We start from the raw sequence: 16,883 nt of genomic DNA on the forward strand, positions 1-16,883 counted from the left end.
TGTCATAAATTGCTTTTTTCACTTTTCTACTTTTCAAAGATTTTCTTGAAAACAAATTTATAAATACTAATCCATTTACCCAGTAGTTTCCTCTGATTTGGGAAATAGGGTTGTGAGTCATACGGCTGATACTTTCATCTGGCTGTGAGATGTGTGTATGTCTCCACTCACATACCTACTCCATAAATCTAAGGGCCGCGCCTCCATTTCTATGTAGTACCTTCACGAAAATGGCATTATTCATCGGGACCTAAAGCCAGAGAATGTTCTACTCTCGTCTCAGAAAGAGGACTGTCTTATAAAGGTAAGAAATATACATTCTGTATCTGGCCACTCTAGTAGATTTCTGTTCAGAAACTTTTAAAATTCACCAGGTAAAAAGTGAGAGCATAGAAAGGTAGAGAATTTGACCTTTCCACTCTTACCAGTTCTTTAACAATCTGGTGGTATTGCTCCAAACCAGATACTAATGAGCATTTATTGAGCTCCACTGAGTACAATCCACTTTGCTCTTCAGAAGCAGGAAGGAGAGGTCTACATGGGAGAAACTTCTCAGTCTTCCTCTAAGACAGTACTTTCCAAGCCTGGTTTCATTTTAGGATCCACTGTTGATTTTAAAAAAGCAAAAACAAAACCAAATGACACCAAGGCTACACCTCAGAGTCTCTGAAGGTGGCACCCAGGTGTGAGTGTTTTTTCAGGTATTCCAGTGTGACTCAAAGAAATTGGGATCTAAGAAGAACCAGGAATAACTAATTGGAATTCTAAAGTGTCTGATAAGGGTTATAAGCCTTTTGTAAGGTTACAGAGAACACATGTAAGTTGGGAGAAAACCTGGACCTTGAAGTTCCTTGGCTCAGGAATTTTCATTTAAAAATTAAATAACTTGCAGAGTTTAGAATTTCTTTACAAAAACATGAATTTGTAGATTCCAGATTGACAGGAGCTTGTGAACCATAGGTTAGGAACTGTTTCAACCTGCATGTCTTTTGGGACTGGTACACTATGTTACTCTTTATGACATCATTAAAAATGATTTCCTTTTGTTCTTAATTTTAGATTACTGATTTTGGGCAGTCTAAGATTTTGGGGGAGACCTCTCTCATGAGAACCTTATGTGGTACCCCCACCTACCTGGCCCCTGAGGTTCTTAATTCCTTTGGGACTGCTGGATATAACCGTGCTGTGGACTGCTGGAGTTTAGGAGTTATTCTTTTCATTTGGTAAGAAAAAGTTTTCATTGTTTCAGATTCTGGTTGCAAGTAATTAGGTGAAATCAGAAACATGTCCAGGTGGAGAGTTTGTGTTTAATTTAGGTCACTTTTTTGACCATTGATTTAAAGCAACAGCTAATTTTTCATTATGCTGAAAAATAAATCTGTATATCTGAACATCACTGAGAATTCCACTTAATTTCTTTTCCTTTCTTTGTCTACCAACATTAAGCCTTAGTGGGTATCCACCTTTCTCTGAACATAAGACTCAAGTGTCACTGAAGGATCAGATCACCAGTGGAAAATACAACTTCATTCCTGAAGTCTGGGCGGAGGTTTCAGAGAAGGGTATGGATACAAAAGGGTTAAGAATTTGTGGTTTGCTAAACTGTGTGTGTGCCATGGTGGGAGTTTCTTTTCAAATCTCTGATATTTTCTCCTGCCAGTTCTGTTCTTATTTTCTGTTGTTAGTTTGCACCATTTGAGAGGCAAAGGAAGTTATTAGGAATGTGGGCTGATGGGCTGATGTACGTAGGCTTTTGTCCTGGGTCTCCTCCTTATAGTTCTGTGGCTTTAGGCAAGTTACTTAACCTCTCTGGGTCTCCATTTCCTTTATTTGTAAAAGAGGGTACAATAAACCCCTACCTTGAGGGCTTTTTGTGAGGGTTAAGTGTAACATACTCCTTGTATCTATATAAGTGTGCAAATAAGGACACCTTTTTAGTTACAAGGTCTCCTTGGGATAAATAAGCATCATCAGAGCTAAATGTAGTTACTTTGTGTTTTAGAATTAAAGAGGGTACCTTTGTAATCCTGAAAAGAAAAAGTAGAAAACTGAAACTAAATGTCAAACAGTGTAACATAGGTGATTGTGTTAAGTGTCAGAGTGTCTAAGAAATAATATTGTTGCAATATACAAGCCAGCCTCCACTTGTTGCTTTGTTTTTGCCAAGCCTGCAATTCCAAGGAGCCTCTCCCTGGCTGAGGAACTCTCACTATCACTCCGCGGGGCTGGGAGAGAGTTGGCCGAACATCCTGAGTGTTTTAGAACTAGGGGGAAGTTCAACTTTAATTAGTTTGAACTGTAGTCCAGCAACAAGAGCAGGAACAGAGAGCTAAGAGATTGTGATGCCCGAGCAAGGAGTGATGGGGAGCCTGGCGGCCACTCCTGGTGTTCTAGAGCACTTGGACAAATGAAGAGAGTGGTAGGGGGTGGGATTGGGGGGCCCTGCCTGTTGTGCCTGCTGCTTCACAATGACCTCAGCCTCTCCTCTTTCTGGATGTTGGCTTGTGGTTCTGGCACACTTTAATTTCGTTGATTTTAATGTCTTCATCCTTCTCACGGTGATTTGCCAAATTATCTCACTGCTTTAGCTCTAGACCTCGTCAAGAAGTTGTTGGTTGTGGATCCGAAGGTGCGTTTCACGACAGAAGAAGCTTTAAGACACCCGTGGCTTCAGGTGTGTGTGGGGCAGTGCCTGCCAGCCTAAGGTACCTCGGCGGCCCTGAGCTGTGCCTGAGAGATGGGGAAGAGGATGGAAACATAACATTTGCTTTGTAGGGTCTGTTTAATTAAATTAAAGATTGAGCTTTGGGTGTGTGTGTGTGGGTGTGAGTGTGGGTGTGTGTTTGTGTGCAACCTTTACAACCTGACTTAACATTCTTGGATGGACAAGCTCATTTTATGGCCTGTCTTGGTTCCACTTGGCTTTCTTGAGTCTGCAGTTCAGCCGTGTTCCTTTGAGACCTTGTTCTACCTCCAGACGTCTACCACCAGCTGTGTCCTTCTTGTCCCTCAAACTCCTACCCCAGACAGGCAGGATGGGCTGTGTTCCAGCTATCTTCAACCTCAGATCAGGGAAGTGGGGGTAGAGGAGGAGAGCACCCCAAGTGATGGGGCATAAGGAGTCCTAATTCTTGTTCACTGTGAGTAACCTGCGCCTTTCAAGTCTGCATTGCTTCTGTGTCTCTGCTGGGGGCTGTGGCTGCCATTAGATTATGCGCTGACCTCATTCAAGCTGCCAGAGTTGGAAGTCCTTTGTGGCTTTGCTGGGCTAGTCTTTGGTTTTAGATTCACTGCAGCCTTGGGCAGGTTTTCTGATGGATGCCAGGTCTTCTATTAAGTGAGGTTCCTTTCAGCACAACATAATTCCCCTTTCCATTAACTTTGATTTTGTCTCTGTTTCCTGTGGGGATGGTGGACTTAACCAGGTATCTTGAGTTGGAGGCCCAAATGCTCTGGGAATTTCTAGTCCAGGAACAACTTGGGCCATCCAGTCTCAGCACTGTGCTTCTGGGACTCTGGGAAGACTGTCATTCTTTCTCTGTTCCAACCCTCCACACCTCACAGTTCTGCTCAGGTCAGCTCAGGTTGAGAACAATAAATCCTTAAAAGAAAAAAAAAAAGGGTAGATATATGTGTTTGGGATGTTGCCCTGGAAACAGCAATCTCCCCAGAAAAGATCTGTCAGGTGATTTAGCACTTAATAGACCACACAGATTTGAAACTGCAGGACCCCGGAGAAAAGGAATTTGGAAACAAAGGGTGCCTTTGCATGTGGGGACTTAATTTTGATGAAAAAGAAAAACATGCCTCTTGGCTCTTTTCATGAGCCTTAATAGGCAAACTCTTGGGGGCCAGATATGGAGGTAGAGGAGCTGTGTTAGTCTTGAGAAAAACAGAGCTTGCTAGTTAGGGCCTGGGAATGGGATTTACATCTGCCCGAAATGTACAAACAAGCATAGCCTATTTTTCTTGTACTTTTTGTCTCAAAACTATTGTTAACAACCAAGGAAAAGGTGACTTTTAACCCTGCCATGGGGTCTCACCTGAGTACTCCTCTGCCCACATCTTATTTTTGCAGCAAAAGGTAGAGTGAACATTCAGTGAGGACAGGGATGCAGATGCCCACAGAAGTCATTGGCTAGTGGTAGTTTACGTTTTATTTTGGGAAAATTCAGTGCTTTTGAAGAGACCAAATGGTTTTGTGAGCCTAGCACTGGACTGAGTATTTGGAATGTGAGTTCTGATCTCTGTTTTGTCACTGACAGCATCCGATCTGGGGAGCAAACTTTATATCCATCTTTGGCCTCTTGTTCATTTCCTGAAATAGAGGATTCCTTCTGGCTTAACTTGGAGGTATATTACAGCGTAATACTTTTTAATAGATTGTAGACATCTCCAAGGAAGAGTATTTACAGATACACATTCTACCTGTGGTATGTAATGAGCTCTTTTTTTCATATTATTGCTTATTGATGACTTTAAAAAATCATTATTATTATTTTTTAATGGAGGTACTGGCGATTGAACCCAGGACCTCTTGCATGCTAAGCATGCACTCTACCCCTGCGCCACCCCCGCCACCCTACTGATGACTTGTGGTCATGACTGTTTGGCTGCATGGTTTCCTTTCTTCATGAGTTCATTCATTCTTTCAGAGGACAGTGAAGGAGCTCATGTGTCAAGCACTGTTAGGCACTGTGGATACATAGTCGGGGTGGAGGGACCAACCCTGACAACAGAACAGTGGGATACCTGAAGTAATAGGGGCAGGTGCAGAGTATGGGGGATCCCCGGGATGAGATGGAGCCACTTCCTTGGGGGGGGGGTGCCCAAAGGTTCACATGGTGTGAAGAGCATCCAAAGGCTGAGTGGCTTGGGGCCGACATGGCTGTATCAGTTTGCTAAGGCTGCTATAACAGTTTATCACAGACTGGGTGGCTCAAACAACAGAAATTTATTTTCTCGCAGTTCTAGGGGCTGGAAGTCCAGTTTCAAGGTGCAGGCATGTTTGGTTTCCCCAGAGGTCTCTTTCCTTGCATTGCTGGTGGCTGCCTTCTTTCTGGGTCCTCACTTGGTTTTTTCTCTATGCTCACATCCCTGGTGTCTTTTTCTCTTTTTATGAGGACACTGGCCATAATGGATTAGGCCCTATCCTAACAACCTCATTTTAACTTAATTACCTCTTTAAAAAGGCCCTGTCTCCAAATACTGGGGTTTGGGCTGCAACATACAAATGCGGGCGGGGGGAGGTCCACAATTCAGACATAACTCAAGCAGTTCAGTCATAACAACCCCAATTCAGTTGCCATAACAACGGGGATAGCATTTTCAACATTGATGGAGACCCTTTGGTATGGAGGCCCCTGTTCTTATTACAATGCCTGGCATCTAAGGGTCTTCACGAAATATTTGATCACTAAATGAATGACGAAGGTGGGTGAGGTGGTTGGGCAGGAAGGCCTGGAGGGCATTCCTTGGGGAGGCTGTGAGCCAGTGGCATTGCCTGAGGAGTGAGATCCGAGGGGAGAAAGTGGAGTGGAATCCAGATGAACTTGGCGCTTCCATAATGAGTAGTGGGGAGCAACACTGAGTGATGCAGTAAATGGAATGAGGGAAGCAGGTGTTTCTAGCTACTAGATCTAGAATAGGTGAATTAATCCTTGAGCACTGTAATTTTTCTACATCTATGAAATTGCTGAATGTTGAAGGCCTTCACTCCTATGTCCTTTCACCCCATCCTCCGTGGGGTACTTGGCATAACTGGAGGAGTGGAGTGGGGGTTGGGTGGGAAAGTGCAAGGGGATTTGCTCTGGGTCTGTATTCTGCACATGCTACTTGGGAGTGGGTGTGCTGGCCGCAAAGCCCACAACTCTCATCATGGATGTTTCACCTTAATGAAGGTGGGAGAGGTTCACCAGATCACCTCTCGAGGCTCCCAGATGCAGAACTTTGAGCCCAGCAGAAGTGAACAGCCATGGAGGTGGGAGTTATCCTCATACACATCTGGACAGGAATTCTCTGTGTATCCTTCTCCCAACCCCCATTACCACCTCCCGCCCAAGAATCACCTGTAATGCTATGGCCTGTTCACTTGTCTTTTTTTTTTTTTTTTTTTCCCCTTAATGGAGGCACTGGGGATTGAACCTAGGACCTCATGCATGCTGAGCATGCACTCTACCACTGAGCTATAACCCTACCCCTACCCCCCTTTTCTTACCTTTCTCATTAGCTCTGAGATATTGTGGTCCTTCTGGCAACTTGCACAGTGCTTGCTGGGTGAAATTTCCTAGGGTGCAGGGTTGCTTTGTTAGAGTGGCCCTAGTAGCTGGCCTCACTGTTGGCAGGGGAAGGGGAGACACCTGGAAAGGTCTGGGGGGCAGCATGGAGTCAGCCCCAGCCTCTGGCCCCCCTGATTGCCATCTCTTAGGATCTGGGTGGGATGCTGGTTCTGAAAGTCTTTGACTGCTAAGGTCTGTGGTTCTGTCTAACCCACTGAGAGCTGTTAGGCATATGGGTTTGGTTCAGCCATTGGTGACTGAGCGCGGACTGCTGATTAGACTGTTCTGGAAAGGTGGAGATTGGAAACACGTGGTCTTCGCCCTTCTGGAGCTTCAGTGAGGGCAGCTTATGTGTGGACAGACTGGACGTTTTAGCCCACTTCCCTGTTTCTGGGGGCATCCTATCCCTGCTTTTCAGGAGCTTTCTTTCCCTCAGACACAGCCTACTTACATTTTTCATTTCTTCACAGGATGAGGACATGAAGAGAAAATTTAAGAATTTGCTTTTTGAAGAAGATAAGTCAACAGCTCTGCCCCAGGTCCCAGCCCAGGTATCCTGCATGATGGTCATTAACCGTAGGCTAAGTTTAAAGAGCCAATGAGTGGAGGATGAGTTTGAATAATCTCTTTAGCAGCAATTGCTTAACAATTTTTGTAAGAAATAACCTAATAGATACTTTGTTTCACCTTGATCTGCTCCAGTACCTTTAGAAGATTCACTAATGAAAGAGCACAGCTAGGGTTTGTCATTCAAGAAGTCTCCTGCAAGGCAAAGATTAGAAGACTGAATTAGGGGCACAGATTTAAATTTGTTGAAAAATTTTACATTTGGGGGAGTGGTAGCTAATTTATTGCTTATAAATTTATCCCTCTAAAGTTCTTTGTGTCAGTTAATATCTGTTCATTCCTATCCTGCCTTCTTTTAGTAACACGCCTCTTCCTACTGCTCCCTTGAAATTTTATAAGTGGGAAAACAAAGACATGAAAAAGATTGTCTTCCCACAAAAGAGCAAGACTTGAGTGAAAGGTATTGTGGTCCCTTTAAATTTCATAATTTAGGAGAAGACAACCAAGAGAAAGCTGGTTATGCTGCTGGCTTTCAGTATACATCACTGAGTGGTCGGAAGCCACAACGGAGAGAAATGTCAGTTCAATCAGTGTGTCTGAGTCTGGAGGGGTGAGGTAGTGATTCAGATTCAATGAGGACAACCAGTAGTTTTCAGTCCTCGAAGTTTCCCATGAAATGCTTCAAATTTCCTGGAAGCACATTGGGAAACTTTGACCATTGGAAAGAAGCCAAAGGTTTTCTTTGAACACTTCTCCCTTTTCTTTTACTTCTAGTCATCCACAAGTCGAAAGCGGCTCCACGAAGGGGAAGCAGGAGACGCCGACACCACAAAGCGCCTGGCTGTGTGTGCGGCTGTCTCGTGAACACCGGTTGGCCACGAAAGAAATGTGCCTTCTTGAACCGTGCTGTCATTTTGTTTAAATCTGTTGTATATATTTTGTATTTTCATGATGGGAACAATTGCTTTTCCACAATCATTGATACAGAATTCAAAACCTAATGGAACCTGGGCTTCGTGCTTCTGCCTGTAGGTCAGCCCTTACATACCTTCAGTGTGTATGTCTTTGAAGTTGTTATATGCCTTTTGTCTGGTGCTCCACCTTGGCTGTAACCAGGCAGCTTGGTGAGCTGTGTACAGATTCTAAAGGCCACTCAGAAAGTTGCAGGGAAAAGGGCACAGTGAGTCGCAGTGGGGTTTGTAGAGACTGGCTGCCTCCCTCCTCACTAGATGGTAGGTACCTTGGTGCATATACCACGGGCCAGCTTTAGAGTCACATTCTCACCCTCATAGTCCCTGAAACCAAAGGGCCAGATGAGGTGCAAAATTTTAAAACTTCTTGATTTTAGCAAGAGGACCAGGCACATTGACTATGTTATACATAATACCCAGTTGAGCCAAACGCTTCAATATTTCTGCAACAAATATCCACAGGAAGAGGACAAGGAAAACTGTAAGTAACCTCTTGTCCCCTCAGGTCAGTCTTTTCTGTCACATGAGTCATAGAGGACTCTACAGTTTCAGAGCTGTTCAGATTTTGGAAATGCAGATAAGGCATGTGAACATGTCATGTTGACCCAATGATGACTGAAGAGGCCCTGTGTAAAGCCCTTTCCTAGGTTGGTCTTGTCTAGTCCTCAGTGATTCTACATGCAAGGTCCTCTGATCACCCTCAGGTTATAGGTGAGGAGCCCAGGCTGAAGGAGTAAAATGACTTATCCACTGTCACCCAGCTAAGAAGTGGCAGAGCTGGGACCCAAACCAGGGCTTTCTGACTCAAATTCATGTTCCTTATCTCCTTAGTCCCATATTCAGTCAGACTCATGGATGTTGACTCACATTGACAAAATTCACGTGAGACTGATGTCTAAATCTTGAGTGCCAGTTTGTTCAATCAGGGTAAGTGGGTACAACCCCATGTGGAAGTTGGGAATAAAGGAACAAAGGCACATTCAAATTACTTCATGGAAAAGGGGATTTGTTTCAACATTACAGATGGCTGAGGATGGGAGCCATCAGGAGTCTAGGCAGATCCAATAGCTGTCTCGTCTTTTTCTGACCCACTGATTTTGCTTCTCTTGTAACTTTGGCTGGTTGATGTGAAGCCACATTGTAGCTTGCTGACCATGCCATGAGTTGAGTGCTTTGGTTCAGATGCCACTAGTGAGCAGCCAGGGTAGGGTGGGGGCACATAGCTGATGCCCCAGGCACTGAGGGTGGTGGTTGGCAATTTCCATTAGAAGGGTGTGCAAGCGAGCATTCTGAGGCTTGGCTGGTCTGCTGAGGGCTAGATGGGGAGTTAGGTGGTTTGCATACTTAAAGGAATGAGGCTGAGATTGCCAAGTTAAATGGGTTTTAGCTCATTTGAATATTTAATGTGAAGGCTGTGGTTTCTTAGGGCATTTTTCCCTCTTGGGGCAGAGTCAGCCAGCCCTTCTCTGTTTCCCAAGTACTTTGTATCAGCTCCCTCTGGTTATACCTACTGTGGTAGGGTGAATAATGGTCTCCAAACATGTTCCCAGCTTTATTCCCAGAATTTATGAATATGTTCCTTTACATGGCAAAAGGGACTTTGCAGGTGTAATTAAGTGAAGAATCATGAGATAGGAAGATTATCCCATTTTATCTAGGTGGCCCAATGTCATCACAATGTTTCTTTTAAGAGGCACAGGAAGAGTCAGAGTCAGAAGAGATGGAGTGGTTTTCTTTGAAAACAGTGGAAGGGGCCACAAGCCAAGGAATACAGGCAGCCACTGGAAGCTGACAAAAAGCAAGGCCCCTCAGAGCCTTCTACAGGAACCAGTCCTTTACGTTACACCTTGACTTTAGCCAAATGAAACTAATCTGACTTCTGACCTGCAGAACTGTAAGAGAATAAATATGTGATGTTTTAAGCCACCCAATTTGTGGTAATTTGTTTCAGCAGCCATAGGAAACCAATATACTCACCAATGGTAGGTGGTCATCAGCTGCCGATTTAGGGCCACCCAGCATCCCTTCCTCTTCCTAATCTCACAGTCCAATTTCCTTTTGGGGGAATTCTTTCCCTATCACATGAAGTCATAGGGGGAGGGGGAGATGATAAATCTCAGTGTCTGCCTGCCCCCCACTATAGAAGCTGGAGGGGTTCCCTAGTCTCCTTCCTTGGTAGAGCTCTTTCCCCTGACTACCCAGCTGCAGTTGGGCAGAGGACTTTTATTAAACATGAGCAAATGATGCTAGGATGGCAGTGTTAGTGGTAGACACAATATTGTGCTAATCTGGGCTCTCTGTACTTCCTGACTTTGGCTTTGGACAAATTACTTCAAATTGCTAAGCTTTTATTTCCTTATCTGTTAAATGGGCACAATAAGAGTACTGAATTAATATGGTGTTTATAAGAATTCAAGAGTGGAAATTTCATTTAAAGTGCCTGGTAAGGAAGGGATCCATCAATGTTGGCTTCCATCATTAAAGGTGGGAGGGTCACATAAGTATCCAGAGGGAGCCATAGAAAGTTCTTTAGCAGGGAAGTAACATCATCTGTTCAGCTTTTTGGGGGCATATAAGATGGGTGGTTAATTGAGATGCCTTTGATAAAACAGATTTGGGGGATGCCAGGCCTGGGTGGGTGGTGGGAGCAGAGGCAGAGGGGCATTACACAGTGACTGAATTAATTGCCATTCCCTTTGGAAGAATGGATGTGTTGCTCTATAGTGGACCTGCTGTGCCTAGATGTTGGTGTAGTGGACAGCTCTTATCTGTATCAATCCTGAACCTGATGCCTCTTGTGGTAATTATAGCCCTATTTTTCTGGGAGAGGCATCCCTTCTTTCACTTGCCCTTACCCCACGTCCTTCTGGTGGGGGCTGACCCTGTTCTCTTACTAGAAGGACTCCTTATAGCCAGATCTGGCCAATCTTGTAATTGGCTCAGGCAGATGAATGTGACCCAAATGGGTGCAATGAAAGTCAACTTGAGATTGGCTGGAATTACTGGGATTCAGCTCCTACTTTTCTAGTCAGATATGACCTAGGAGATGCCCAAGACACTTTGTGGAGAGAAATGCATGAATGAAGGCATCACAGAGGGAAGCAGAGCTGAGAGACTGTATAAAGACTGAGGTTATTTGGAGCACTTGGATCCTGCTATGCCTGAAGTGAGATACTGCCCCTGGACTTTATTCCCTTTATTGTTTTACTCCAGGTGTTTCCCGCCTTCTCCCCTTCTCCAATCACTTGTTTCTGGAAAAGGCCAGACTAATAAATTCAAACATTTACAAACTCCGAGAGACTCTTGCACACTTTTTTTTTTTAAGCAGGGAAAACATTCTCTACTGTTGTTTTTGTGCCAAGTTTTGGGTTTTTAGAGAGGTTTGGGGCAGAGAATGGAAAGCAAAGATGTGGGAAGTAACAATCCCTCCAGCCCCAAGGTTGAGTGAACCCCCTCCCAGCTAATTATGCCACAGGATTTGGGAGCAGAGCCCCCGTCATTAAACTTTTTAAGAGTCTTGGAAGGATAGGGCTGGAATTATACCAGTGAAGCTTGGAGAGCTTGGTGTGTACTAGGCATTGTGCTCAGAGACATGTGCCTCATCTCCTGAAAGCTCACCTCAACCCTGTGAGGTATTACTGCCAATCCCCCCATGTAGATTTAGAAATCAAGGCTGGCTCTGTCCTGTTAAAGGTTTCCCAGTGTCCAAGAGGTGGAGGGAGACTTGAACCGAAATGTACCTTTTCAAGAGCCCTTGGTTTTTAACGATAAAACAAAATTACCTAATAGGTCTTATCACCTGATTACCACTTTGTAAGTACAAGGAGCAGGAGTTGACACTTCATCTGGATTATTTCGCGTCTTCCCAACATAGCTTGTTGGTCGAACCTTCCTAAGAAGGAACAGGCTCCTGGAGACCTGACATTAATCAGGCAAATGTTGGCGGACGTGTGGGACTCGAACTCAGTTTCCCCACTGAGTCTGGCTTTCCCAGGGACGTGTACATTCACCGTGCCACTTAGGCTCGTGCACGTGCTTGCACACCTCCGCGACTAGGATCTCATCCCCTCAGAGGCGTCTTTCCCCCCGCACTTCTTAGGGGTAACTCCGTCCTGGCCCAGACTATCGCCCCAAGCCCAAGTAGGTAAAGCAAGAAGGGCAGCGCCGGGTACGGGCCGCGGGGCCTGGTCGGGCGTCGTCCGTAGTGCGGCAGGAGGCAGCGACCAGCCCAGAACGGCGAGCGCTCGAGCCGGGCCGGACGGGTGCGGAGGGGGTGGGCGCGACGCTGGGAACAGCGGCGGGCTCTGGAGGGCGCGAGGCGGGGCGCGCGGGGAGGGGTCGGCGAGTGCGCGCTTGCGCGGTCGGAGGAACCCGCGGAGGCGCGCAGGGAGCGTGCGCGGCGCGTGCGCGGCGGGGGGGTGGTGTGGGTTGCCGCGGCGGCGCGCAGCACGGCGGGAACATGGCGCGCGGGGCCGGCGCGCGCGCCTAGCTGGCGGGACCGTTAGCTCGAGGCAGACGCAGCCCGGGCCCCGCAGGGATGGAGCAGTCACCGCCGCCGGCGCCCGAGCCCACCCCAGGGCCGACCCCTTCACGGAGCCGCAGGCGGCGTGAGTCTGAGTCGCCGCCGGCGCCGGCGCCGGTGAGTGCGTGAGGGGCGCGGGCCGGGAGACTTTCTTTGTGAAACTCCGTCGGTGCGAGCCGGGCCAGGCCGGGCCTCGGCGTCTGACGAGCACCCTGAGGCGAACCCGTCCCGCTGTCCGCGTTCGAGCCGTGCCTCGCGCCGCTCGGCGGCGGGACCCAGTCTGCCGCCTGCCCTCCTCAGTTTCCGCGGGAGTGTGTGCGCGCGTGACTGGGGCGTGGGGGGGTATACAGTCGGCGCCTAATGTGCGCGGTGCCTCCTCTTCGCCTCAGCCCACGGGAGAGGTAGACGGCTGCCACTGGGCGACAGGTGTCGGCCCAGCCCGCGGAGGCTCAGGTGCAGACAGCCCCAGATAGAAAGAATCTGAGGAGTGAGCTGTCCGTCCTCGGAAGGAAGCAAATCTGTGGATGTCTCAGCACAGTGATTCTGGAATGCTTTACACCCACCTCAAATTCGTGGTGTGTTAGGGGTGTCTGTCAGTCAGGGTGAAGGATGCTGAGCGAACTGGACTTTGGAGGTGTGGCTCCCGCTGGATGAAATGGGTTGTTCCTGAGCACTGGACTCCCCCAAACAGCCAGGGTGTAGAAATAATCTGGAGCGCTTGGGGAAAATACAGGCGTCACAACTCACCCTGGGCCCACGGACTCGGACTCTCCGAGGTAGAGGAGCAGATTTTGACTTAACAAGCTCATCATTTGTTATGATCAGGCCAATTTGACAAACACTGTTTTAGCATAAGCTTCCTGCGAGCAGGAACCTGGTCTGCTTGTAGCTCACCGTGGCATCTTGGTACCAGGTGCAGTGCTTGGCACGTGGTAGATGGTCAGTAAATATTTATAGGAAGGCCAAATAACCTAGGGAGTTTCCAAAATAGGAGTTCTGCAGGTATTTTAAGGAGCTTTTTGATATTAATATCTGTCAGATTTACTATACAGTGTGATTTTTCTCAGGTCCCAACTTAATTGTTGTGACTTTATAAATGCCATGTTTTCAGTATGTTGTAGGCAAAAGCAGGCTATACATAGATTAGTATAAACCATCAACTATGTATATCCTGGCTAGGTTAAAATTAATTCTAAAACAAAATTCTGAATTTAAAAAAATGCATGTTTCTTTCTCTTCGTCATTTGGGAACACAAGGTTTATAGAATTTTATTCCTTTGAGGCAGGTAAATATTTACATTTTCATCAAAGCAAATCTGAATTACTGTTTACTCAGAAAAGTTGGCAATTTGCTTAAACCTCTGAGTATTTGTAATCTTTATGTGATATTTTGAAACTGAAATTTATGTTTAGTTCAGAGTCGGTGCTAATGTAGAATTGTTTGAAAGTTATTTATTTCAGGGACACTTTTTTTCATGTTTTAAAAATTTCAATAGTTGAATTAGTTTCAGTAGTTTTTGTTGTTCATGGACAAAATATGAATGTATAAGGAGATAAGATTTTGGAAGTTGAGATTGCATCTAAAGAAAAATGGAAAAATTAGATGCTCTTTTTTCTTTTGTTCCTTCTTGTTTTATTCTTGTAGTTTATAGGATGCCTTTTAAAAAATTCCTTCTTTCAGTTGAGCTTCAATTGACAGATAATGTATTAGTTTCAGGTGTGCAACATAATGATTTGATATATTGCAAAACAATCATAGAGTAAGTCTAGTTAACATCCATCTCCATACGTAGTTACAATTTTTTTTAAAGATCTCTAGCAACTGTCAAATACACAATGCAGTTTTATTAACTATAGTCACCATGACTTTTTCTACTACATATCTTTGGGAAAAAAACAGCTTTATTGAGATATAATTGATCTTACAAAATATAGCCTTTGTCACTGGCTTCTTTGACTTAACACAGTGTTTTTTAGGTTCATCCATGTTGTACATGTTATCAGTGCTTTATTCCTTTTTATGGCCAAGTAATATTTAATTGAACAGATATACCACATTTTATCTTTTAATGCATTGATAGTTATGGATTTCCCCCCACCCCCCAACTTTTTGGTTATAATGAACAGTCCTACTATGAACATTTGTGTACAAGTTTTAGTGTGGACATTATGTTTTTATTTCTCCTAGGCATATCCCAATTTCTGGGTTATATGGTAACTCTATTTTATCCTTTTGAGGAGTTGAAAAAACTGTTTCCTAAAGCACTACATTATTCTGCATTCCCACCAGCAGTTTATGAGAGTTTTACAATCATGCCAGTACTTGTCTGTCTTTTTAACTTTAGCCATCTAAGTAGGTGTTAAATGGTATCTTATTGCAATTTTGTTTTACATTTCCTTCTTGACTAATGAAACTGGGCATTTTTTTTTTTTTGTCCCTGTTGACCATTTCTGTATCTTTGGAGAAATATCTATTTAAAGGCTTTGTCCATTTTGGGGGTCCAAGTTTTAATTGGTTATTTGTCTTACTGAATTGTAGGAGTTCTTTAAATATTCTGGATACTAAGTCAGATATATGATTTGCAAATATTTTCTCCCATTCTGTAGACTGTCTTTTCACTTTTTTGATAGTGTCCTTTGTTGCAAAAAAAGTTTTAATTGTGATGAAGTCCAATTATCTATTTTTCTTTTGCTCATGCTCTTGGTGTCATATCTCAGAATCCATCGCCAAATCCAAGGTTGTAAAGGTTTACCCCTATGTTTTCTTCTGAGAGTTCTATGTTTTTAATCTTTATATTTAGGTTGTTAATCCATTTTGAGGTAATTTTTGTGTATTGTGTAAGGCAGTGGTCCAAATTTATTCTTTTGCATATGGTGATCCAGTTGTCCCAGCACTATATATTGAAAAGACTGTTCTTATCCCATAGAATGTTCTTTGCACCCCCTTATTGAAAATCAACTGACTATATGTTAGTTTTAATTTCTGGACTCTCAGTTTTATTCTACTGTCTATCCTTATGCCAGTACTATACTGTTTGGTTACAGTAGCTTTGTAATAGATTTTGAAATTAAGTGTAAGTCCTATAACTTTATTCTTCTTTTTCAAGACTGTTTTGACTTTTCTGGGTCCCTTACATATGGATTTTAGGATCAGTTTATCAATTTCTGCCAAGGAGTAGCTGGAATTTTTATAAGGATTGTGTTTAATATGTCCTTTCAGTGATGTTTTGTAGTTTCCAGGTTCAAGTCTTACCTTTCTTCCAAAAATTTATTCCTGAGTATTCATTTATTTGATTTGGTGCTATTGTACATGAAACTGTTTTTAATGTTTTGTTTTACATCGTTGTTGTTCATCACTAGTTCATTCTAGTGCATAGGAGAAATACAGTTGAGTTTTGGATATATCTTTTAATCACTATTTAGTGGTAGTCTGTTCAGTTTTCAATTTCAAATCTTTCCCTGCAAATAGTGAGGAAGAATGGTCTTTGAAAGCTCAAGTGTGGATGCAGATCTAGATTCATATCTCTAAGTTTTTGTTCTGCTACTTACTAATTGTATGAGTTTTTGCCAACTTTTAACTGCTATACATCTCCGTATTCTCAAAAGTATAATGGGGTAGCAGTATCTTTCTCAAAGTATTGTTAAATAAACCAGAATGTGGAGGAGGGGGAGGGTTTAGCTCAGGGGTAGAGTGTGTGCTTAGCATGCGTGAGGTACTGGGTTCAATCCCCAGGACCTCCATCAAAATAAAGAAATAATTAAATAAACTTAATCACTCCACCCCCCAAAAAAGAGAATTTAGGTAGGTGTTCAGAACAATGCCTTGGTAGGGATTTGCTACTTGTTGTTTATCTTCTTTTCAATAATTAATTCTATGTAAAAGCATGCCAAAAAGCAAACAAAACTACTAAACCAGAAAACCAAAACAAAATTAAAAACCCTTTCCCCCAAAACCCCAACCCTTCCCAAATAAATAAACGTAAAATGACAGGGAAAAAGCAAACAAACAAGCACAAAAACCCACAAAGGGAAAACCGCAAACAAAACCCTCAAACCTCTTCCTGTCCTCATCACTTTTCTGTGACCCAGAAAATCCCTGTGAGTGCTTGAGGAACAGTGAAAGGCAAAAGTTTCTCACATCACACAGTTGTATTATAAAAGCCTGCTAAATCTAGGCTGCTGTAGATGATATTTGACAATGTATTTGTAAGTATTACTAAAAATAATAAAAGTGTAACTGAAAGCTGTTTGCTTTTACCCCATAGTTTTTATTAATGTGCTATTATTTTAGTACTTATTTCTCCTAAAAGCAGAAGCAACATTTTTTCATTAAATTTGATGGTTACAGTTATCACTTCTTTTGATTGATTGCTATTTTTAAAAAAAACTCTTAGAGACGAAGTGTGATGTTTGAACTGAAATTTAATAGTACTTTTATTTTGATGTCTCTTCAGTTGCTGGAATATATTGTTATTTTGTCCGGGAAGAAACCAGAGACAATATAAACCAAATATGACGCTTGGAACATATGTTCATTGAATGTTA

The 16,883-nt window shown here is 43.8% G+C and overlaps 2 protein-coding genes across 7 annotated transcripts in view; both read left to right on the forward strand.

Moving 5' to 3' along the window:
- The window catches only part of CHEK2 (checkpoint kinase 2), a 38,608-nt gene extending 27,499 nt beyond the window's left edge, over positions 1-11,109 (forward strand). For all 5 annotated transcript variants that reach the window (XM_031442964.2, XM_010992317.3, XM_064481109.1 and 2 more), the window contains 6 exons: positions 218-304; positions 1,060-1,223; positions 1,447-1,562; positions 2,589-2,674; positions 6,749-6,829; positions 7,620-11,109. In XM_031442964.2, coding sequence (XP_031298824.1) covers positions 218-304; positions 1,060-1,223; positions 1,447-1,562; positions 2,589-2,674; positions 6,749-6,829; positions 7,620-7,709 — 624 coding nt within the window. In that variant the 3' untranslated portion in view covers positions 7,710-11,109. The remainder of the gene's footprint in view (positions 1-217; positions 305-1,059; positions 1,224-1,446; positions 1,563-2,588; positions 2,675-6,748; positions 6,830-7,619) is intronic.
- A 1,164-nt stretch (positions 11,110-12,273) lies between these two features.
- Positions 12,274-16,883, forward strand: part of TTC28 (tetratricopeptide repeat domain 28) — a 477,328-nt gene continuing 472,718 nt past the window's right edge. For both annotated transcript variants that reach the window (XM_031442960.2, XM_031442961.2), the window contains exon 1: positions 12,274-12,455. In XM_031442960.2, the coding sequence (XP_031298820.1) occupies positions 12,354-12,455 (102 nt within the window). In that variant the 5' untranslated portion in view covers positions 12,274-12,353. The remainder of the gene's footprint in view (positions 12,456-16,883) is intronic.

Source organism: Camelus dromedarius, chromosome 31 (assembly GCF_036321535.1).
Source record: "Camelus dromedarius isolate mCamDro1 chromosome 31, mCamDro1.pat, whole genome shotgun sequence".
NCBI lineage: Eukaryota > Metazoa > Chordata > Mammalia > Artiodactyla > Camelidae > Camelus > Camelus dromedarius.